Below are 23,801 nucleotides of genomic sequence, written 5' to 3'. Positions count from 1 at the left end.
ACCCCTCATCAAGGAGGCTCTGTGTCCCAGAGATGAACATGTCATGACAGAGTCATTATCCAGAAAAATGGACAAAGAGATATGTCATTATAAGAGATATGTCCTCCGGTCAGATGTAATAATAATAATAATAATAATAATAATAATAATAATAATAATAATCGATTTAATTTGTACTGCACTTTTCATTAGAAAAAATCTCAAAGTGCTACACAGTGCAACTAAAATTGTAGATAAAATCAACATCATAAAAATCATGTGGAGGCAGAATAGGCTTGCTTAAATAAAAAATAATTTAAGCCTCTTTTGAAGTGAACCAGTGGTTGCGGAGCTCTCAAATCATCCGGGAGAGAGTTCCAGAGACGGGGGGCAGCCACAGCGAATGCCCGATCTCCCATGGTCCTTAATCTGGAGCGAGGAAGGTGTTGTGATATTGTGCAGGAGAAACTGGCACACTTCATGAAATAGATGGTATCATGAAGAAAGAACAATATGTGGAAATACTGAAGTAAGATCTACAGACACCAGCTAAGAAACTAAAGCTGAAGTGTAAGTGGCTCTTCCTAATGGACAATAACCAGGAGTAGAAGGCCAAAGTGGTTACAGAGGGATTTAAGGACAAAAGTGTTAATGTTTTGATTGAACTATCACAAATCCCTGGTCTCAAGCATATCAAGAACGAACATGCATCACATGAATTCCCAGGAATCTCATGTGATGCATGTTCATTCTTGATCAGTCGCAGTCTCTGCATGTCCAACCTGGTTATAAGGAGCAAACTAATGTCTGCACTGATGAACCAATGTTTGAGTTATTATTAATCAAAGGCAGCTCCAAACACATTCATTTTTAGGCTTCATTTACAGGAACTCATTGTTTCACAATTTTCTAGTTATAGTTAACTGCTACGCTATACTATAGATTAAACCATACTGCAGATACTTGAGCTTTACTGACACTCATGTATTTTTGTGCAATGTATTGTGTGTTGAAGAAGTGCTGACTGATAAAACAGTAAATTTTGAATCTTGAGATGGTTGTAGAGGGATAGCCAACATATATGACCCAAGTCATGCAGCTGGCAGTGCTAACTAGAAAATGTATGTAAATTTAGGATATTTAAGACATTCATAAATAAATATTTCACATATTCTTTCTCTCAAATATTTTTGTTAATTCTGACTGTCTTTAAACAACAGACGTTTGGTCTGACTTGAGAATGAGAAAAAAGGTGTCTGTATCTTGCACATAAACATTTAGTTACATTTAGAAAAGCCCATTGAAGTCCATTTTTAATTAAAAATTAAACTTTTAAATTTTTTTCACCCTGATGTTACTCTGATTGTCCTTATTGTTATTAACTGTGGTATGTTAACTATGGTTATGGTCAACCCTACGTAGTCTGAGTGATAATCTTTTTATACGTTTTCATCACTGTTTGTGGTTTGTTTGTTCAACACGGCTTCTCGTTTGTTTTTACATTTGTTTTCCTTTTTCAATATCATTATTAATTCTGACTCAGTGCTCAGTGCTCGTCTAATGACGTCCTTTTCTTTCCTCTTCTTTCGCACAGAAGCAAAAACAGTCACACAGGCGGCAGGCAGCAGAGTGATCCTGAACTGCACTTACTCAGACAAAAATATAACCATGGCAACTTGGAGTTTTAATGGAAAGGATCTTATCTCCTTCCGCAGAAATGGAAAAACAATTAAGTTCAATGAAAGTGTCCGCCTTAATGTAGATATGTCTGAATTAGAAAGTAAGCGATATGCACTCATCATAAAAGACGCTCAGAAGTCACATGAAGGAAACTACACTTGCAAGATAACTACAAATTCAGGACTTTTTGATGAGATCCAGGAGCTTATAATTACAGGTCAGTAAAATCTGTTTTAAATCACCCATTACAATCAGGAACAGGAAAGAACAGGGATTAAAGTGCATAACTAATTAAAGTTGTTAAACAGTTAAACTATTTTTAAGGGTGTTTTTTTTTCATTCTGGTATTTGGTTCTTTCCTCACCAAAACCTTACGGGAGATTTTTTTTTTTTTTCAATATGGATGATAAGTGTAACACTGTCTCACCAAAGCATAATTAGAAATGTTTTAGTTTTTTTTAAGAAACCACAGGGCGTGAATACAACTTCTAAAAATATTTAAGAAAAAACAAACAAACAAAAAAAAAATACATCCCACACAAACACGCAACAAACGTTTTATAATTACACAAGAACCAGAAGGAAACTAAACTGAATTGCTGCCTCCCCCCCCTCTGTTTTTCATTCACAGAAGAAAAAAGAAGCACCAACATACTGAATATTATCGTCATAGCTGCTGTCCCTTCTGTATGTTTCCTAATATTAATATGTGCTTTGGTCATTCTGAAACAAAGAAAAAAGTAAGTGCTTACTGTTGGAGTTTTGATCATGACAACAACGTCTTCCTGGATCGAAACTGAATTTCTATCTCTTTCACAGGAACAGATCTCCTTCAGAAATACGGGTAAATATAACCTTACAACTTATTAGTCATGTTTTACTCACTTTTAGGAACCAAAGTGTCCGGCACATTGTTTGCTCAATACTTCAGGAGAAACAGTGATTAAAGGAAGATGGTGTCACTTTGTACAATTCTTGTGCAACCTCCAAATAATTTATTTGTAAGTTTGCAAAAGGAAAACAATACTTGTATTATAAAAGGATAATATATGTTTTCCAGTCAATAAGCAAATCTTTACTTTGAGAAAAAGAGGGAAATATGAAGCTGAGTGCTTAGAATACATTACAATTTAAGGTGGGACATGGATTTCATAGCAGATAGTGAGAGATTTTACGAGCAGATTTTTTTCGTTCTTAATCATTTTAGGTCATCAAACCAGTCCCATCAGACAAGGTTAACTGGAGTAAATGCAAAATGTAGATTTCAAATGATGATTTTATCTATAAGTGCAAAGATGCGCTCCTCGCCAACCTGGCCTTGTTAAAATACTACGGCCCTTCTTGTTAAATTATGAAGTTACTATTGAGCATATTTCGCTTTCCACACCCATACCTACAGCCAGAGCTGCAGAATCAAGAAGTCCTTTAAATAAAACCTGTCTGACAAAAGGAAGTAGGCTAAAAGATTTTAAATAGCACGGCATACTGCCCCCATCAAAAGAGTTTTAAGAACAGATGAGAAGCAAAGTCTTTGACGTTAATTTATCTGCATTGGGTTTGCGTAAACATGAAACCTTTGAACCTTCTTAGGAATGGGGAGTCTGCAATAATTACTTAAACACTGGCTCATTCAGGAGATTACGCAAACATCTATAACGCTGCTGTCCTCCCTTGGCAAGAAAAGTTCAAAGAGTGCAAAGATTAATCTCAGATTAGCCTGAAAGCATCTTGATGACGACTAAAATTTTGGGGAAATTATTCGGTTGACTGACTAGAGCTACGTAGAACATTTTGGAAGATGTGCAACCTGCTATATCTGGTGTAATACCAGCAAACGTTTCAAAAACAGAACAGCATGCTGACTTTTATAGTGGTTTAAATGTGGTGATCTGAACCCTTTTGCTGCTTTATCATTCATAATTGATGAAAACAAGGATTCTGACTTCAAGCTAAAACTCCCAAAATTCTCAGTAAGTGAGAATATCCAGCTGACTTACTGGCTGAACTGAAACAGCTCTGTTATTAGGTCTGGATGCTTCCTTGTATAGAAAACCAAGTTGTTGTAGATTGCTTTTTTTTTTTTTTTTTTTTTTTACAAAAAAAAATTTTTTTTGAAATAGATTACAAATTCCATTTAATCTGTAATTTGAACTACTTAGGTTACCATTGTCTGATTAAAGCATTTGTAAAGGAGACATTACGTTTTTCTTGACCACCTAAAGCTGAATCATCTGACATCTGTTTTGTTCCTCTTTTTACAGCAGCAAAAGCAAGTGGAAGATATTTATGAAAACCATTTGGAAATTCAGCGCCGCCAAGCTTACCTTAACAAACCCTGATGTTGCTGCTGTTTACACTGCTGTCAGTAGAACGGCCCGAGGGACACGTGTTCTGAAGCCACCATCTGCTCTTAAATGCCCTCTTTATGGTGATAGCTATGACTCTCTGGCGAGGAAATGTGATATTTGTTTTTCCCAGGTTAAACAGAACAGGCTTCAGTATACCACGCCGTTCGCTCTGCGGCTTATATCAGTCATTGCTTTCCACAAGTATTTAAATTCATCACACTTTTTGGACTTTACATTACACAGGTTCTCTTTTCTTCCTAGTCAAAAGGGGTTTGTTATAAACCATGACCACTGAGTATTTTTGGATTTCACTAAAACCAGTGTTACCACTTCTCATCATCCTTTAAGCTTGGACTGAAACACAGCACACTCTGTAACCTTGGTGCAATAACTCTTGACACACTGGAAAATAGAAGATGTCAATGTCCTGCAGCAACATTCCCTCCTAAATGCCAGTCAAATATATAATTTTATCATTGACTGGGCAGATGTTACATCCAGTCAAACGATGCACAGTAATGCAGAGTAAGCCAGACAGTGTGGGTGTTAAAGACAAAAACACCCACACTGTTAAGGTGCAAACCAGGACCAGCGGTGGTTTTAAGATTTTCATTTATAACCAAACAATGCAGCATTTTCTTCCTGCTTCACATTTGTGCACTACTTTGTGTTGGTCTGTCACATATTAAAGGCTGTGACCTAAACTGTTCAAAGGTCGTGAATGCTTTCACAAATCAATGTGGAGTATAAAACAAGGAACCCTTTCAACAGCACAAAAATCCAGCTTATGAAACATAATTCCTACGTGTGCAGGTGAGGCCTCCTTTAACTCCATACAGCTGTCATAACAAGGAAACGAGTGGGCATTTCTGCTGAAGGACGTAATGCGTCACTGTAGCAGATATTAAGAGAGTTCAATGGAAATTTTTGAAATAAAATGTAACCGCCCTTCAAACTGTACCAGTCAAATTATTTTTAGTTATTTCCTTTTCTACAGGTATGAGATTGAACAAAGCAGAGGTATCAGAGTACAAAGAGTTGATGAAAGTTCTGTTTAATCAACAAAGACAGTGGGTTTATCTTTTAGGTTGTTGGTTGAAATGACGTTCCAGACAAAGACACATGGAATTAAAAAGAAGCTGATAGAAAACATTTATTTTGGAAAGCGGTACAAATAAAGTTAAAAGGCTCAATCACTGTCAGAACTGAAGCATTCTTTCATAACCTAACCTTGTTACAATCCCTATTTTTCCTTTTTCTGTCAACACACACCCCATACCAGACATATCTGGAAAACATTCAGAGGAAAATCTCATAACTTGTCCTGTGACCATGACAGCAAAGCTTGTGATGGCTTCCTCCCATGACTGTCAGTTGCTCAGTTGTGCGACTGATAGTTGCACAACTGAGCGCCTTCAATATTTAGACAGTTCGCCTACTTCACACTCGGTCAGCTGAAGCTCTCTCGTTATATACGTCTGTTCTCAAAGGGGTTGGGTGTTAAAAACAACAAAACGGAGGCAAGGGTCTGTTTTTAGGTCTGCCATTAATAAAGAAGGAAGCTACAAATACCAACACCTACAACAGAAAATAAGACAAGCCAAAGAACAAGTAAATGCAAACTCATGAAACGGAATAAAAATCAAAAAGCTGGAGCAGAATGAAAATTGTACAGCAAGATATGAGGGACAAAAAAATGATTACAAATGTTTATTTTTTTCTTCTCGCAGCTAATAAATAGAAAAACAAATATGAACAATGATATCATGTGTTTCTTAAGAATATTTCTTGCCTTGCTTACTAAAGATTGCAAAAGAAAAAACAACATGTCTACACATATATTTAGACATGATTTGAAACAGCAAAATGTCAGAACAAAACAGAAAGAAAGCAGAGAAAGTAGATTTTGCATGTTCCCATTTTTGCCCGAGGCTGAACAAAATCTATAAACTTAGAATGTAGGTTTATAACTTGGTGTTTAAAGAACACCAAGTTTTAAACACTGTAAGTGTAAATTGTTTTTCTACACACAGATCACACATTTATAAAACAAAAAATGAAGATCATACAACTTTGTCTCTTTGAAGTGGAACCAGATTTAGTTATAAGGCACTTGAATAAATTTAAAAAAAAAACTGAGTGATGTTTGCACTCCAAGAAAAAACTAATCGTCTTTTATCAGAAATGACATCATTGTGACAGATTTATAAGCAGCAGCCACCTCGTTTCAGGAAATCTACATGTAATGCCATTGTAACACAGGGACTAGGTGCCGTTTTCAGTGTTGTTAGGTCGGCAAGCCATGAAAAATGTCTCCTGTTAAGCGCAACAGTGTGTCCTTTCTCTCCGTGTCCTTTACTGACCTGCAAATAACTAAGAATTTGGGAGTTTTACATGTGGTTTTGAGGTAGCAGGTTTGCTGTTTCACTTCCAGTGGGTAGTGTCAGCCCATTGTTTTCAAAACTCCTTCTTCTTTATGGTTTTAGTTTGGAGGAAAAATGGGAATATTTCATGTAAGTTCAGCAGTTTATAATAACAAGAACAAGGAATGTGCATATCAAGCTGTTGAATCAACTATGAACAACAGAGACGGTACATTCTGCAGTTGTTTCAGCATAGAAATAACTCCAGTGTAACTAGGGAGACCTCTAATACCTCAGCTTATGAGATGAAAGGCAGAGTCATTATGAAAAAAGTAATAACAATGAATAACTTTAAGCATAAACAAATGTTTTCAACATACACTTCTAAAGCAGTGGTTTTTAACCTTTTCTGAGGTACCGAACCCACCAGTTTCATATGCGCATTCACTGAACCCTTCTTTAGTGATGAATAAAATATGATTTTTTGTTTTTTTCCAAATTCAAGACATAGGTATATGATTTTTTTATTTTTTTTTACTGGTGCACAAAATGAGCCCTGCATGAATATCACCTTGCTCAATGAACCAAACCAACACGGTGCATGAACTCACAACAAGTTGCGGTACTACTTTATTCTGGCCCCTAAAAACTATTTCAGCCCCATAAAAGAATTTCAGCTCCAAAAAAAATATTCTACTATGTTACTAATTAAAAATAAATTTGGATTTTTGGAGGAATACAGCATTGAACAAATTACATACCTGCAAATCAGTGTGACTTCTGCTGTTGTTTTTGGGAGACCAGCTCAGACGTGTGTGGCTTCACCTTGGCAAGTGCTACTCTCATGTCATCTTCACAGCAAAGTCTGTTCCTTTTCTTCTATTTTTGCTCGACATATTTAGTATGGATTAAAATATTAAGAAATAAACCACACGACAGACAACTATGACAGCCCTTGACTACTGTGCGCACTAAATTCCCCGCAGCACTCACTGGCCAAGCAATGTAATGTGGTCCTCTGCAGCAAGTGATGACCAAGATGTCATCACTACTTTACGCAAGTGTGTCTTTACTTCCGCGGCAGAGGCTCCGCCGAATCCCTGAGACCGACTCATCGAACCCCTGGGGTTCGATAGGACCCAGGTTAAGAACCACTGATCTAAAACTACTTCTATGAACACCAGGTTATACAAAAATAAATAGCTTTAACACCAGGTATTGTTCACTTGTTAAAAAGAAACTCCTGTCAAAGTTTGCTTCATTTGCCATGTTGAAGGAATGTTTCTCACTTCCGGATGCAGAATTTTTCAGATATTTTCAAATTAGAAATTTTGTTCGAATTAACATCTTGAATTTCTTCTGGAAGAAAAAAAACAAAAAAGATATGCAAGCTGCTGTTGGGCTTTCCAGAATAAAAAGTATCAAGTTCAAGCTTTGCTGACATCTTTGCAGAGCAAATTAACTTTGCCACAAACTCCATGAGGGCTGCGTGGGAGGAGGAGCTGGGTTTGCAGATTAGGAGTGAGATCTGGGAGATCTTGGGAGGATTTGGTCATGCTCTATTGATGTAAAGCACCAGTTAATTCTGTTCAAAGTGTTTCATAGACTCCACTATTCTAAGATGAAACTGTACAGAATGTTCCCCTCAATATCTTCTAAATGTGATAAATGCAAGTCGGCTGATGGCTCCCTGTCACGTCTGTTCTGGTCATGAACCGAACTCTTCCAGTATTGGTGTGACATTTCCAACTTGTTCTCTGAAGTGTATAGGTGCACGTTGGTTCCGTGTCTTTATAGAAAGGTAGTACCGTCCTAAAATGTAAATGGTAATCAGTGCAGTTTAACCAGTTATAATTGCACTGACTTGTTTTTATTTTATTTGTAGTTATTGTACGTTTTTATTTGCGTTATTGTCATATTGCTAAGAGTATATTTTTCCTTATACAGTAATTTGCTAAATACAGATATGCTTTATACTCTTGTGTATAATTCATGTATGCTGTATTTTGAAAACTTAATAAATATATAAAAGAGAAAAACTTCTGTCGATTACATCGAGTTTTTTTCTTACACAGCAACAGTATTAATGTATGCTAGGTCTATTACGTAGTTATACTGGGGAATTGGAGACAGGCACGATATTAGTGTCTATCAATTTTTCATTGCAGGTGTAAAAGCACACACCCACTCACTAAAGCTATGTGAGTATATATAGCATCTAATGTTTTATTTATTAGAGGACAAGTCCAAACACTTTGCACTGCTCATTTCTGTGCAGAGTGTAAAAGGTGTCATGGTTAACCAGCATGCTGATTGACCTGGATGCCATAGTCGACATCAGCAACATTTATGAAAACCGAAACATCTATTGTACATTTTCACGCTGGTGCAGTGTCATGTGCTTATGCTTGTGTGCTTAAAACAGAGTAGAAGTTTGACTTGGTGTCACTAAATACTATTTTTAGTTTCTGTAGATTCACACTTTATGAGAATAAAGAGCGAGTTCGACGCTGTTAAGAGCCACGCTCACTTTGTGTCACAAATAATGTTTACAAAAAAAACAACAAAAAAAACAAGAAGAAATGCAGCATCAGATAAAAAGGAGAGAAACAGATAACATGTCACGGTTTGGATTTTCAAAAGTTCATAAGGGTGAACACACCAAAGGAGAAATCATTCTTATAAACTTGCTGTGGTACAAATACAAGTTTTAAATCCCAGTTCACTTTAAAATCAAAATGGATGAACCAGCATAATGCTGTGTTGTTGTGTCTGGAGGTAGATAGTCTCATCAGAAATAAAACTTAATTTGTTAATTTTCTAGGTGTAACCTTTTCACTTTGGCTCTTGATCAAAAACTTTTGGATTCTTTTTTTTAATCTATTGTTTTCTACTAGGAAGCGTTTGAGCAAAGCGAGGGCAAGTTAGGGGAAAGGAAGCTTCAGGCCTAAAAAGCAACCAGATAAATTTGAGTGTCTTCAGATCAAACTGTGGTTCATCATTTAACACCATCTTTAAATAGCAACAACAACAAAAAAAAAACAATTAAAGAACAAAAAAAAAAAAGATTTCTTCTGAAAATGGTCAGATGATTAAGTAAAACAATAAAGGCAGCCAAATTCTGAAAAACTGATAAAAACACTTTGAAAGACTTCAAGTACAGGTTCTTGGAAGCTTCATTTAAACAAATGAGCGATAACTCAACACTTTTCCAATAACCCAACGGAATTAATAATAGTTAACTCAAATTCTACAAATTAACACAATAGCACTCATTTTACCTTCAGAATATAAATAATGCTGAACCAGTGACATTCTGGGAAGAAGAAAAAAAAACATACAACTTAAAGATTAAACATAAAAAAACCCATTTAAAATATGGAACTCAACATACTTCCTCAGTGTAACTAACCCGAACAAAGCCTGCAGGAGGTGATGTTGACTAAGTATGAAACTTCCTAACACGCAGTCTCAAACTAAACTATTAATACAGCAAACACTTGTTTTCGAAAACATCTGTACAAGGGAGCGTAGGTTGGTCATTGTTTGTGTTTTTCAGTCACTGAAATAGATGAGTCCACCACAACTTTCAAAAACACAATAAAGCCTTAAAGATGTAAAAAAATAAAAGAGAAAAAGGCTTTTCAGGCGATTGGGTGAGTGACACAAGTCTTCCACACATTTCAACTCAAGTAAAAACCAACAACTAAAACCTAAAATGCTGAATTTTAGATTTTTAAAGGTTGGACTAGTTAAGGCTTTATATTTAACTAACATTAAGGGGCTTTAATTGCCCCTACTTACTGCTTTAATTGCATAGCATACATGCTCACTGCATGTTATGCATACGGTGCTCCTCAAAAGTTTACATACCCCTTCTAAAATGTCAGGGATTTTTTTAACAAAGTGGTGCCTTGGTCATGCTGGATTTGTTTTCCTCATATGGAACTGAGGATTTTTTGGATAAGGTCGTAAATACTTCAAAACAAAGTTTGGGTTCAAAAACCCTTCAGTCGTCCACTAGATGCTAATTGATGGTTTCATTTTCCTGCATCATAGTGACTCCAAGTATGCATCTAAAAATCAACAAAATAACGACATAGGAAAATTCAGCTGTGAAATGGATATTTCTCAAAGCAAAGAAATATCCAAAAATGTCGTAAAAATAGATTTTACTGGTGTAGCGAAAAAGTTATTCCACTGCATTTCTCTACAAAAAACTTGCATCAGCTCTAAAGACGAGACATGGGGTTTTCTATATAATTGTTTTCAAATATAAAAATGGCACATGAAATGCTTTGCTCACTGGAATCTGAATCAGACCTAAACGTAGAGCTGCTTATGATGCACAACAGCAGTGGGAAGAAAAGTAACCAAAAGGGAACCCTAATGTTGGCAGCTGAAGTACTAAAATAAATGTGTAGTGTTGGAAAACTAAGTCAAATTATTCACTGCAAATTCTCATGTTTTCACTAAAAACAATAAAGTTCAGCTTAACTAGTAAAAATAGTGTCCATCAGTATGGTAGTGGAAAACTGTTTACATAATGCAGTTCTGGTTCACTGACTTCCTTCTTAAATAAACAACATCCTTCAGTTATTAATGTGGAGTTGGAGGCCAAACCAATCACAGGCTACATTAGCACTTTAAGGCACAAAGTCAGGATTCTCAGGTGACAGCCGTGATGTCACAGTCATAAAGAGGATGTTTGACCCAGAGGGGATGGAAATCCTTTTTCTTTTTGGCGTGGGATAGAGAGTGTTAGGAGGAAACATACATCAATAAGGTTTAGTTCAGGGGTCACCAACTCCAGTCCTCGAGGGCTACCATCCTGCAACTTTTAGATTCACCTCTGCTCCAAAACGTCTCACCAGCATTCATTCCTCTCTGCAATAGGCTGGAAACGAGCAGTTTATTTGATCCAGGTATTTGACGCATCTAAAAGTTACAGGGTGGTAGCCCTCGAGGACTGGAGTTGGTAACCCCTGGTTTAGTTGAACTTAAATATCGGGCTTTTCTGTTCCTTGACAATCAGGGTTACTTTGGCAACAATATCCTTGGCTTTGATTTGATGATTGGAGGGCTAGTTCTGGTTAGTTCCCATTTAAATGCCAAGCGTCGAGCAGCTTATCTGTTGAAGAAGCAGGAAGTGATGAGACACAAAATATTCCATGAAGCCTCAGATAGCAGCACAGTTGCCATGCACCCTCTGACCAGCGGGCAAGGTGGGTGGAGTGTTTTGCTAAAGGACACAACGACAGAGGCAGGAATCGAGTCAGCAAGCCAGCATCCTGTTGTTTCAATCTCTGCCAAAGATGGTCCTAAAACAGACAATTCACACATCTGGTTAGCCTAAAATTAAATCTCCAAAAGATTTGTGAGAAATGGGGGAGAAGGTGGGCTATTGTTAAAAACAAAGTTGTTGCATTACACAAAATAAAAGAAAGAACAACTCAATAAATTATACATAGAATACACACATTAAAACGTATTTTAAAACACACACATTTACATGTAAAAACTACAAAAAGAAGAAAATGCATTGCAGTGGCATGACTTACAAGCTTAAGTTTTAGTATTTGCTTGGACGTATTAGGATCCATCTCTTTCCCTCTGGTGTTATAGTGCAGCATTTTCATTTGCTGCTTCGTCTGGTGAGGATGTTCGCACTGCGTCTCTGTCAGGCCTTAGAAACCTGACAAGTAAAAACAAGACATAACTTGAGCAGGATGAATTTAAAATGGCATCAGAGTTAATGGTTAAAGGCTGTTGTAGCTTTTACCTCGGAAGTTCAAAACATCCACGTTTGTGCAGAAATGCAGCAAAGCCAGCTGCCACAATGATCAGAAGAAGAATACTAAAAAAAATCCAGCCAGTTATGGAGCTTGTTACTGTTAAACAAGACACAAACGCAAAACGTTAATTAAAAACTTGATTTTGTTTGACAAACTGGTAAAATGTCGTATATGATTTACATAACTCTCACAGAGCTCAACATGTAGCTTCTACTAGAACTTAAAAACAAGAACTGCAGCAAACCAGAATATGTCTGGTGCCCAAAGAGCCAAAGACTACAGTGCAAGAGAGGGGATAGAAGCCGATAGCCTATGTTTTTGCCTGACTAAAATATGCAGTGGCTTGGCAAGTATATGCAGTTGAGGTAGCGTCTCCTCTGACATATTATTCAACTTGCACAAAAATTGTGTTCAAGAAACTGATGTCATTGTTTAAAAAGTTTCCTCCCCTCTGAACTCAACATGCCTCCAATTAACCACATAAAACCTGTTGGAATGGGATGTTGATGACAACTTGCATGTTTCCTGAAGCACTGCAGTCTGTTGAAAATGCGTGTCGTTCTCCAATTTCTACTCTTTAAAAAAAGTAAGAAAGAAAACCTGTGCTGTTTAGTTGAAATATTTAATGAAAGTAAATCAGATTAAATGACTGGTTGCATCAGGCTGCTGACAGAAATGTTTGATCTGATAAACTATTTCCATGTCTTCAAATGAATATTTGAAGACATGGAAATATTCATCTGTATGTTTTGGTTTTGTTTTTCACCACTTTTGGATTTACTGGTTGATTATGAGTCCCTGGGTGGTGCTCATAACATGCCATGAAAGGCCACACAGATGGAAATCCAGACCCAGGCTGATTACATAACAGGGCTCCTGACAAAGTTTACTAGAGTGCACACTTTGTTTTACTAAAACCTAAATTATATTGTGATTTTACAAGATAGACCAACACAAATTAGAGCACAATTGCAAAGGAAAGGGGGGGAAAAACAACAAATGTTTTTACATAAAAAGTTTATTTCAACAAACTACCTTCAGAAGCAACCCAATTAGTTAATAATATTTAGCCTCCTGTATCTAATACAGAAAAATCATTTGGATGTTTCTCTGAGCTTTTTAAAGTACTGCCAAAGATAAGTCTGAGCTGTCATTCCAGCACAAGAATCACATAAACTGTTTCATTCAACATCTGGTTGTGTAGCTTCTCTTCTAGCATAATGCTATATTTAACTTCAGGGCCGTTTCACAGTCTACACTTCCGCACAAACTCATCAAAACAAAACTTAAAACAGGAGTGGCCGTGCTGACCCCATCCTTCTGCCTTGCATAGTAGCCATTTATATAAGCAGAATTTTTCATCCTGTAACAAGACCAAATCCTTTCAACTACAAAGATCTCACAGTTGGAATGGACACAGTCCCCCGCACCATTAAGCACCAAAAACATGTCAGCCTCTCGCACACAGAATTGGGTAATTATTGGGGTTTTTTCTCAGAAGTTAAGCTCCCGGTCAAAGAGTCCACAGGTCCAAAAACATACTGATAATAGCTTCAGGCTTCAAAGAGAAACACACAAATTTTGGAGTTTGTGTAATACAATGCTTTCCCGTGTTGATGTTAGTCTGCAGAATAGAAAGCTTGGCAGTGCACAGCACTCTGCACATAAACCTTTTAGTTTAAACCCTGTCAAGCTGCTGATGAAATGATGGTTTTGTTTCCTGTCAGAAGGGCAAAAACCTCCAAATACAACAATCTGCAGCAGTGAAGGAAGGACAGAAACTCAGCAGATAGGAAAAAACAACCCCATTGATTTTTGTCCTGATGAAGGACTTTCAGCCTGCAGGCGCAGCAGAATTTCCTGTCCCATAGTAACACCCTTTTTCTGTAGAAAACAAGTTAGCAAGTTTGCTGTGACCTAAACTGTATTTTTTTTTCTTTTTTTTCCAGTTGGAACTGCAACCAGTCAATGTTGTTGACTGAAATAGGTTTGATAATAAAATATACTGCCTGGAATATGTGAGTCTGTGGCTTGCATAAGTACTTTCAGACTTCTTTAGTTTGTTCTATTCCATAAAAACATTTAAATGGTTTCATTTGGATCTTATGCAAGACGTGTTTCACAAGGTTATTATGCAGTAAATAGCGGTAGAGAATGTCTCCTCGTTACTCTCATTTATTATTGCTTTGTTACTGGAGAACCATCTTCTCTATATTGAAAAAAACATTGCAGTCAAGTTTGAGCACTTATGTGCTCGGGGTACGCTCGAAATTACAAAATAAAGACTGAGGATCCTGAAGGATTTAGTCATCTCAACAGCAAAAGAAAAGAATGGAAGATTTTAAGACATTTTGTCTGCAATGAGCGAAAGACATTTGAAATAGCGTTTGGTTGTCAATGCGTAAGTGCAGTTAATGGTAGAAAACTGTGCGGCTAGCATGAACGGAGACGCAGTCAGTAAATTACATACAGCATTCCCTTCACTACTAATTACATGCAATCAAGTTTCTTCAACGTCGACTGAAGGGTTTTACTGCACACAAGTGAAACTCAAAGCTCAAGTTACCGAGCGATCAAGTATTGGTGTAAAAGTGGGCTGAATACAAATTCACAAGACATGATTCGGATTTTAATTTGTAGGGAAAAATATGGTTGTAACTTTCTCAAAATCAAAAATGGTTTCAGTAGTATCAGTAGATTTTTTTTTTATGCACACTCACAGTTTGTTGGAACCTTTGCAATAAAATACGGAAGTTCAACAAACTTATCATGACAGCTGATTAAAGCCATAATGTTAAACCGTCTACTGGGACTGAAGGGGATTAGTTTCATAACGGCCTTTTGTTCCTCCAGAAGCTGGTTTATCACGTGTCTTTACACAGGGGCATAAAGGGGAAATATACTGGGTTATGTCCATTAAATGTGTCATAACCTGGAGCACACGATGTATTCCAGGTGATGGATTTATTATTTCCTTTATTTTTACTTCTCCCCTACCAGAAGATATGCTGGTGTACAAAGTGACCTTTGTTTCGAGTACTATTTGCAGACACAGATAAGCTGTCTGCGAGTGAAACCAAAATACACCGACCACTGAAACAACCCCAGTTCAAACAAGCCACTGCACAAAATACTACAAATTTAGAGAAGTTGAGGAGAACATTGATTATTAAAGAACAAAATATTCACATCCCCAAATACTTGCTTGAAAATGTACAGAAAATACTTCCCCAGAAAGCATAAATAGCTTATTTAAAACAGGTCAAAGACAAATTATCACCTGAGAAATCCACGTAGAGGAAACTCTGGTAACTTCCGTATTTGTTATTTGCGTCACACTGGTAGACACCAGCCAGGTCTTGAGATTCCTTCACAAATGTCAGCGAGGCCCCCTGAGCCAAGATTGATGGAGACAGAACGTCGCCTGACCTGCGAGAAAAAGTCAAGATAACGTTTTAGCACACAGAGGAGTTACACACATAATACCGCGTCATGGTAAATGACAGGTCACAAAGGAATGACGGTTCAGGATAATAAATTAAATTAAATTACTTACATTAACCTAGGAAAACGCCCACTGTGGGCGTTTACTCTAGGAAACTGTAACTGTCTTGATCACACAGAAAACTTAACTACGCCCATGTTTACCACCAGGCATGGGTGGGTTTGTTATACCCACATTTATTCTGTGTCGTCAGTAATTTATGACTTTAATCATTGTTGTGCACATAATGACACACAGTGGGGCTTTTAGGAGGGGACACAGTAAAATCAGCTGTAACAACTTCAGATCTTAAAAGAGGGTCTTTTATAGTTTTTCACTGAAAATGACCCATCCACATTTTTTAGCACTCATCCCATAGTGATGAGTGACTCAGTGTTTTATTGCAGGGTTTTCCCCAGTGTGTTATAAGGCTTTACCTGCCCCTCCCCCAACCCCTGCCAGGCTAAGCAGTGCTTGATGAAAGAACAAAAGAAAAAAAAAAAAAAGAAAAGCGCTTAATTAAATAAATTTTCCTCCGTTTCACTGGTGGGGCAGAATTATTCCTAAAAGATGAGTTGAAATTTTACAAAGTAAGTTTGCCAGCTCCTTAAAATCTTAAATTTAACTGTCAAACAGTTTAAAATCTTTTCATTCATGTATGTTGAAACAAATCAAACTTAGCAGCATTGATATTCTCCCTAAACAAAATTTGGATTAAACAGAAGTGTAAATAATTGATATTCATTTTAATTGTTTTTTGTATTACCCAGTAATGTTTTGACATTTCCTGTCAAATTAACATCTTTTAATACAAAAACACAGTGGACCGCTGGTGATCCGCCTCGCCGCTCCGACCAAATGGCTTAGCAAGTTTTCTGTGTGAAACCCTTCAATTGGGCAGGTTTTTTTTTTTTCTGTTTAAACAAACAATTGCTTCATGTGAATGTTTATTCAATTTGTCTTGTTACAGGCAGTTGAGGTCACTGAAAACAAGAGATTAGCTTGTGCTCCAACTAATGAAAGGTGAAGATGAAATGAGGCAGTCCCAGACGGTTTATGGTTCAAACTCATGGCTCAGCTTATATAAAGATTTAGTGAAGTGTGAGATTCTTGGAGTCTGGTACAGTTCTTTCTGCATATCCGGAGTCAGGTCGCAGGAACTCATTCCAACCGCAGTAGCCAAAAATCACTGAACCTGTTCCATGAAAGAGATAAATCAGGAACTCCGGTTTCTTAATCTTTAAAGTGAAAGTCTGGCATCTTTATAAAGAGGACGGAGGAACAGGAAGGGGAGACTCTGATACAATGATAGTTTGGAGACATTCATTTCCTTTTCACTGAGCGCAAATTAACTCAGACTTGTAGGGAGTAATCTGGCTGCCTACTTGAGGAGGGCAGTTTGAAGATGAGCTCGTTTCAAGTTTCAGAACTCTGGAGGTTCACAGGAATCAACAAAAACTTCAGACTGAGTCAGTTTATGACTCCTGTATTTGAGGCTCACCACAGAGGACTCTGTACCCTTAATGGGAAACTGCATGTAGTTCAAAAGGGAAAATCGTTGCTATTGATCCTTTTACACATACGTGATAATATACGTGGAAGGCAGGACCCGTTTTGTCTCTTTGGAAAGTTGCCATAGAAAACACAAGAACATTATCGTGAAGCTTCAAGAACACAGTCTTAAATATATGGACAAAAAGTAGTTGATTTTTCCAGCTAGGAAGAAACTTACAAATATAAAAGTGATCTTTTACAACAAAAAAAAAATCACATTCTTACAACAACCAATTTAAAACCTAGCTTTATGTTTCCAAAATGTCTACTTTCTTAGCTATCGTGGAAAACAATGCATGCCATGGTCTGTTTCAAGCTAAGTCGCAGCTTACATGCAAGAACATCAGCAAAAACATCTTCATCCTGTAGTGGAAAATTACTATAAGTTAGCATCTGCTGATCATGTTATATGAAATGCTTGTGAACTCTCACCAAAATAAATATTTGGGTTACATGTACAAGGTTGGAAGTTGTTTCTACAGCTGCATGAGAAGCAGACTGTCTCACCCATTTGTTTTGAATTCCTTATCCGTGGTATAAAACTCATGTGTTGTCTCTGCCTGGCAGAGCTTTCCATCCAGAATTGCTACATGATCGATTGTCCTAGAGCTCTCTGAGTGGTGCACAATTGATAAATAAATCTGATTGAGTGATTTTACCTGAACAGTGCTTGGTAATAATTCTTTCCACCACAACAATCCCCAATAAGTCTTGTTATATTGTCTTATTGAATGATGTCACATTCTATAGAGAAATGTTACCATTATTCCCTCCATTCATGCATTGCTAAACTTTTCCAGTATATTAAGGCAGTTGCTGTCCCACCAGTTCCCCTACGCCCTAAGGCGTAGGGGAACATTCAGTCCATCAGCAGGTGCAGAGCTGTTATGTTTTTATTGTGCTCATGTAAGATTAGAACAGAGACCACACCTTTGGTGTTTACTTTGGTGTGGTTCAGCATTTACAATCCAACGTATTTTGTCTCCTGATCTCTTGGGCGACAGATTGAAGTAGTCGGAATACGCAACAACACATTTTGCACATCTATGATTGCACAGTCTTAACCCTCTGATGCGCGAGTGACTGACTACACAGTCTTCCGTGAGTGGGTCCTTTTTGACCCGGGTTACAATCAGTGTGTTTTTATGCTACTTTTGTCATTTTGATTCAAAATAATGTTTTGTATAATACTTTCTACTGTGTTTTATGTCACCCAAAAATTATTTCATGTTTGAAATATTTTCATTTTTCACTTTTTTAAACGTTTTTAGAACAATTTGTAGAGCATTTCTGACAATTTGTAGAACATTTTTAAAACAAAATGACAACAGCAGCAATTTTACAACAATGATGAAATGTCAATAATGGACAATGTTAACATCCATTAAGTGTGTGTGTGGGTGTGTGTGTGGGCATGGGGGGAGGCTGCAAAAGAGCACTTTTCTTGAAACTAGCTAGCTAACCAAGCAAGCTAACATTACTGTCTCTGTTCTATTATGCTATGTGTATCATGCATGTGAGTGTGTGTATGATCCATCCATCCATCCATCCATCCATCCATCCATCCATCCATCCATCCATCCATCCATCCATCTTCCGTTTATCCGGGGTCGGGTCGCGGGGTCAGCAGCCTAAGTAAGGAGACTCAGAGTTTGCTTTCCCCAGCTCCTCTGGGGGAACCCATGGCATTCCCAGACCAGCTGAGAATCATCGTCAGCGTGTCTGGGTCTTCCCCAGGCCTCCTCCTGGTGGGATGTGCCCATAACACCTCACCACAGAGGCGTCCAGGAGGGATCCTAACCAGATGCCAAGTCACCTCAACTAGCTCCTCTCAACATGAAGGAGCAGCAGCTCTACTTTGAGTCTCTCCTGGATATCTGTCCTTCTCATCCTATCTCTAAGGGAGAGCCCAGACACCCTACAGGGAAAACTAATTTTGGCCGCTTGTATCCATGACCTCGTTCTATCGGACATGACCCAAAGCTCATGACCGTAGATGAGGGTAGGAACTTAGATCAACAAGTAAATAAAGAGCTTCCCTTTTTGGCTCAGCTCTCTCTTCACCACGACAGATCGGTACAGCGCCTGCTTCACTGCAGATGCTGCACCAATCGCCTGTTGATGTCCTGCTCCATTTTTCCCTCATTGGTGAACAAGATCCTGAGAAACTTGAACTCCTCCACTTGGGGCAGGACTTCCTCCCCGACCCAAAGAAGGCCCTCTATACTTTTCTGGCTCGTTTATTTATGCATTTATTTCTATAGCTATGAATTTGTATTTTATTTATTAAGATGATAAAAGAAAGAACCTTGAACACATTGATCAACAGGTTTTGTATGTCATTCAACACACTCTCTTTTGGTTTTCTCATCCAAGATGTCAGACACACACACACAGACACACACACACACAAATAATACACATGCACAATAAAGTATAGGTGGTAATGTTAGCTAGTTGGTTAGGTAACTAGTGTTAGCTAACTTTGAAGAAGGCTAATATGCTGATTCGTGACAATAACGCTGTCACAGTACTCATGATTGACACACACAAACACATTTGTGAGATAAAAAAATAAAGATAATACTTATATGTAAGAGTTCTTGCTGTGTAAAATATTATTACTCAGGGGAGACACTTAGGTCTCAGTGTGTTTGGTTCACAAAAAGATGTGTTCCTTGACAGTCACAGTTGGTAAGAAACCAAGATTCCCATTAAATTCCATAGGAAATGAATGCGGGTCATTTTGGACCCACTCACGGAAGAATGGGGGTAGTAACATAAACCATGCTATTTCTTAAAATGTATAAAAGGTAAATTAAAAATTTGAATTGCATAATATCAGTAACATGTTTCTTGAGGAATACCTGAAATATGAAGTGATGAAAACTTTTCATTACAAAGATATTGCAAAAAGATTACCTCACCGGGTCAAAAAGGTGAGGTCTTACGCATCAGAGGGTTAAATAGAAAGATTGCTAAAAGCCCTAAATCTCAGGGGATCTAACAGTTACCTTTGATTTCATTACTCCACGTTTGCTGGTTTTACAAAATGAGCTTGAGCCATAAGTTTTCTCCCCATTTCGCAACTCTTTCTTCATGTACTCTCTTGCAATTCATGCTCACTAAGCTGGAATGAGGAGAAGGCCCTGTGTTAGCTTAACTCACTGAGTTAAACTAAGACAGTGAGTTAAACTAACACAGGGGAAGACCTGAGATACAAGATCAAACCTAAATTGATAGCGCCTTTGAGGAACTCAGTTTAGTCATTATATTCAAGTATGGACATGTCTGGACAAGCTCTTTTATGCAAGTAAAAAGAGAGAGAATTTGAATAACATTTTAGGTACTGTTAAAAAAAAATAAAACTAATGCCCTCAGAGTAAAATTTTCCACATGCGCCACTCTGTTTTAACCCATCACAGTGTTGTAAAACCCTTGTTTTCATAAATACCTTTTTTCCTTGACAGTGCAATACATAAGAAGAAGCATTATGCCCCAGGTAAACTGGTTGGCTTCATGTCTATTTAATGTCACAATAACGGCTTTGTTGGAAAATAAGGCCCCAAAGCAGGTGCATTTATGACTGATGTACTAACAAAAGGAGCGTAGTTGATAGGACTGTGTTCTGAAAACAAGAATCATACAGGATTAGAAATATGGCTTTACAAATTACATATGGATAACGAACTGATGAACATTAAAGCTTCTAAGGTAATGCAAGCATAGTTTTACAAATTTTAATTACCATAATTTTGAGATGTTTTAATTGTTACACTTTACTTTAGCTGAAAAATCCTACTGAGGATTATCCATACACACACTTTTGTAAAACTTATAACGTAGTTGCTCAAGCCAGATACAACATTTGTAAATTAGTTTGATTCTCAGTTGAATAACTAACCACATATAAAAGCAGAAAAATAACACTGAAGTATATTTTGGCTCAACACTGAAGGTGATCCCTCACCGACACTTTCCTGAGTTGGAAGAAGTCAGGAGTCGTTTTGGATGGAATGCGTTATGTGATAACCATATGGCATGCAGCTGACAAGACGTTTCATAAGACGCCTTGTTTGATAAAAAAAACAGGCCTTCATTTTCAGAAGTGGTAGCAGCCTTCCAGTCAGAGCTCATTCTCACAGTTTTACGAGTATATAGTTCTTATTACATACAAGTTGTATATAGTTGAAGCTCCAGTGCCATCTCCTCATAAACCTTTATAAATGCTTTTAATTTATTTATCTAAAACAATAAAAATGAAACGGGGAAGAAAAACGATAAAACAAAAAGGACATGCCAATTTTGCATAAATTGTTTGAAAAGACGCAGGCAGAAGATAAAACATATGATTATTTCATATTTCTCAATGTGAAATAATCACATTGATTACAGCCGCTGCACATAAGCTCGGTGTGAACGAGTCCATGGTTCAGCGTTGGAGATAGAGGGCTGCGTCCTTAATAGCATATTTATTGTGGAAAACCAAGAGCGGTGGAGATACCAGCGGCTTATATATGTACGTTTCCAGTTTTTTGTTTTTAAACTTTGTGGGTGCGGCTTATATTGAGGTGAGCTCTATAGTCCAGAAAATACGGTATATTTTCCTCTAAATTTAATTTAAAGTGTTCCACCCTATTCCGCTGTCTCCAGATTTGAGATTTTGTTTGTAATATCAGTCCCTGCTTTCCCAGTTTACCCCCAAAGGGAGGAATGGACATCATTTTGCAAACTCTTACACAATGTATAGGTCTCGTCTCAGAAATGTATAATAGCATTTTACCACTCAATACATTAAAGCTCAATGAGATCAGACCAGAATGGTCAGAAGAACTTGGTATAAACATCTCTGATGAGACTTGGAATCACACTTTTTTTTTTTGCTACATATATATTTTTGTATATATAGTTGTTACATTTATTACAGCAGTCAACTGTTTTAAAGAGTGATTGCTGTTATTAAAAGAAAGTAATGACAAATTTACCAAATTTTCCACATCTGAATAGTGCTATGAAACAGTATTCAGTGACATTTTACAAACCATTCACAGGACTTATTATCATGCAATATGCAAAATTAACAACAGAACATGAAGTAGCAAGAAGTACTACTACTTCTTAAGACCTTAAAAAGCAACACGTTGTGCCCTGAATTAGAGAAATTTCAGATTAGATGAAAAATAAACTCTAAGCAGGTGATTTCCTTACAAATACCTAAATCAGGCGATTTAGGTATTTGTAAGGAGTTTAGACTGCAGGAAACCACAGTAAGATAGGTTATCTGTAAATGGAGAGAATGTTCCAGTAAAATAACTTTAAAAACCATTAATGATTCATCCAAGAGCTCACAAAAGAAGCTGAATAACATCTAAAGCACTAACGGACCACTTTTCTCAGTCTAGATGGGTGTTCATGATGGCAAAAAAAAAGAGTCTGCAAAAATTAGAGATCCAGGTCAAAACCACTGCTGACCAAACAGAGCTCAAAGCTCCATTTTATACTTTCCAAAAACATATTCATTATGCCCAAGACCTTTGGAAAAATATTATGTAGCCTGATAAAACAAAATGAAAACTTGTGAAAAGCCTGACAGTTAATGGGCCTATGGGCCTAGGGAGAAACCAAATGAGACTGGATGAAGAAATGGAAAGCAGCTGGGAGTGATAAATGGCAAACTTTATGAACTGACAAAAACAAAGACTCAACCAGAAAGAAACCTAAACAGCAACAGAAATATATACTAGATCTAACAAACAAATCCAATCCTCAACAATAAGACATAACTGAACTAACAAAAGGAATAAACTAGAATGGAAAGTTGAAATACATACTAAATGAAAACAAATCCAAAACTCAAGAAATAACTGAACTAACAGAGGGAATAAGCTAGGGTAAGAGAAAAATACTGACAATAAGACATAAAAACAAGGACATAACAGAAGCAAAAGCTCACAGTGACTACAGGAATCGCAACAACTAGTCTTTAAGAGGCCCTCTATGCACAGAAACCCTCAGGTTATGTTGGATATTAAAATAAGTTTCATGATCTAATATTAAAGTTTGACAAAGAAAACAAAAACAAACAAAAAACAAGCATCTATAGCCATTATTTACTTGACTCATGCTAAACCATTATCTGAACTCTCCAAGCTAAATTTGCCTGAATGATAACCAAACCTCTGGGGTTGGTGATAAAAATTACTCGTTATTCAAGACTGCTTTAGGATGACTAAATAAAGGAACAGTTATTCAAAACTACTGCACCTGCTCCAGGTAACTGTTGGGTTTGGGTTGCCTTCAGCCTCACAGGTGAAAACCAGACCCTTTGGTTGTTTTTTGATGTTCACATTCAGAGGTGGATCTGTAAGCACAAAGGAAATGTATTATTAACATGATCAAATAAAACTAATTGCATTACCGCAGTGCTCAGAACAGACTGCTATGTTTCATTTACGATCTACGTGCTAAAGATGTGCCAATCAGGTTTTTTCTTGTCGATACCGATACCGATCACCCATGAGGGCCGATCACCGATACCAATCACATAATTATTATTATTTATTTATTTTTTATCATAAACACTACCGGTTACATTATG

At 37.2% G+C, this 23,801-nt stretch overlaps 1 protein-coding gene and 1 long non-coding RNA gene across 5 annotated transcripts in view; one reads left to right on the top strand and one right to left on the bottom strand.

Annotated features, from left to right (window-relative positions):
- Positions 1–6,837: 6,837 nt before the first annotated feature.
- On the top strand, positions 6,838–11,520 carry LOC106938207 (uncharacterized). Its single transcript, XR_001422565.1, has 2 exons — positions 6,838–11,161; positions 11,365–11,520. It is a non-coding gene; the product is annotated as an uncharacterized LOC106938207 (long non-coding RNA).
- Positions 11,521–11,612: 92 nt separating this feature from the next.
- LOC106938205 (poliovirus receptor homolog) overlaps positions 11,613–23,801 on the bottom strand; it is a 37,628-nt gene continuing 25,439 nt past the window's right edge. For 3 of the 4 annotated variants that reach the window (XR_001422563.1, XR_001422562.1, XR_001422564.1), the window contains exons 4-8: positions 23,468–23,564; positions 15,446–15,594; positions 12,153–12,261; positions 11,932–12,065; positions 11,613–11,691 (exon numbers count right to left, since the gene is read on the bottom strand). Coding sequence is in view for 1 of the 4 variants with exons in the window: in XM_015020112.1 (XP_014875598.1) it covers positions 11,990–12,065; positions 12,153–12,261; positions 15,446–15,594; positions 23,468–23,564 (431 nt within the window). In the remaining 3 variants the exon portion in view is untranslated. Of the gene's footprint in view, positions 11,693–11,931; positions 12,066–12,152; positions 12,262–15,445; positions 15,595–23,467; positions 23,565–23,801 lie in introns of all 4 variants that reach the window. The other variant, XM_015020112.1, reaches the window with a different exon arrangement.

Source organism: Poecilia latipinna, unplaced genomic scaffold, assembly GCF_001443285.1.
Source record: "Poecilia latipinna isolate Pla-1442-1.1 unplaced genomic scaffold, P_latipinna-1.0 Scaffold2533, whole genome shotgun sequence".
In the NCBI taxonomy this organism is placed as follows: domain Eukaryota; kingdom Metazoa; phylum Chordata; class Actinopteri; order Cyprinodontiformes; family Poeciliidae; genus Poecilia; species Poecilia latipinna.
This window is presented reverse-complemented; position numbering and strand designations above follow the sequence as displayed.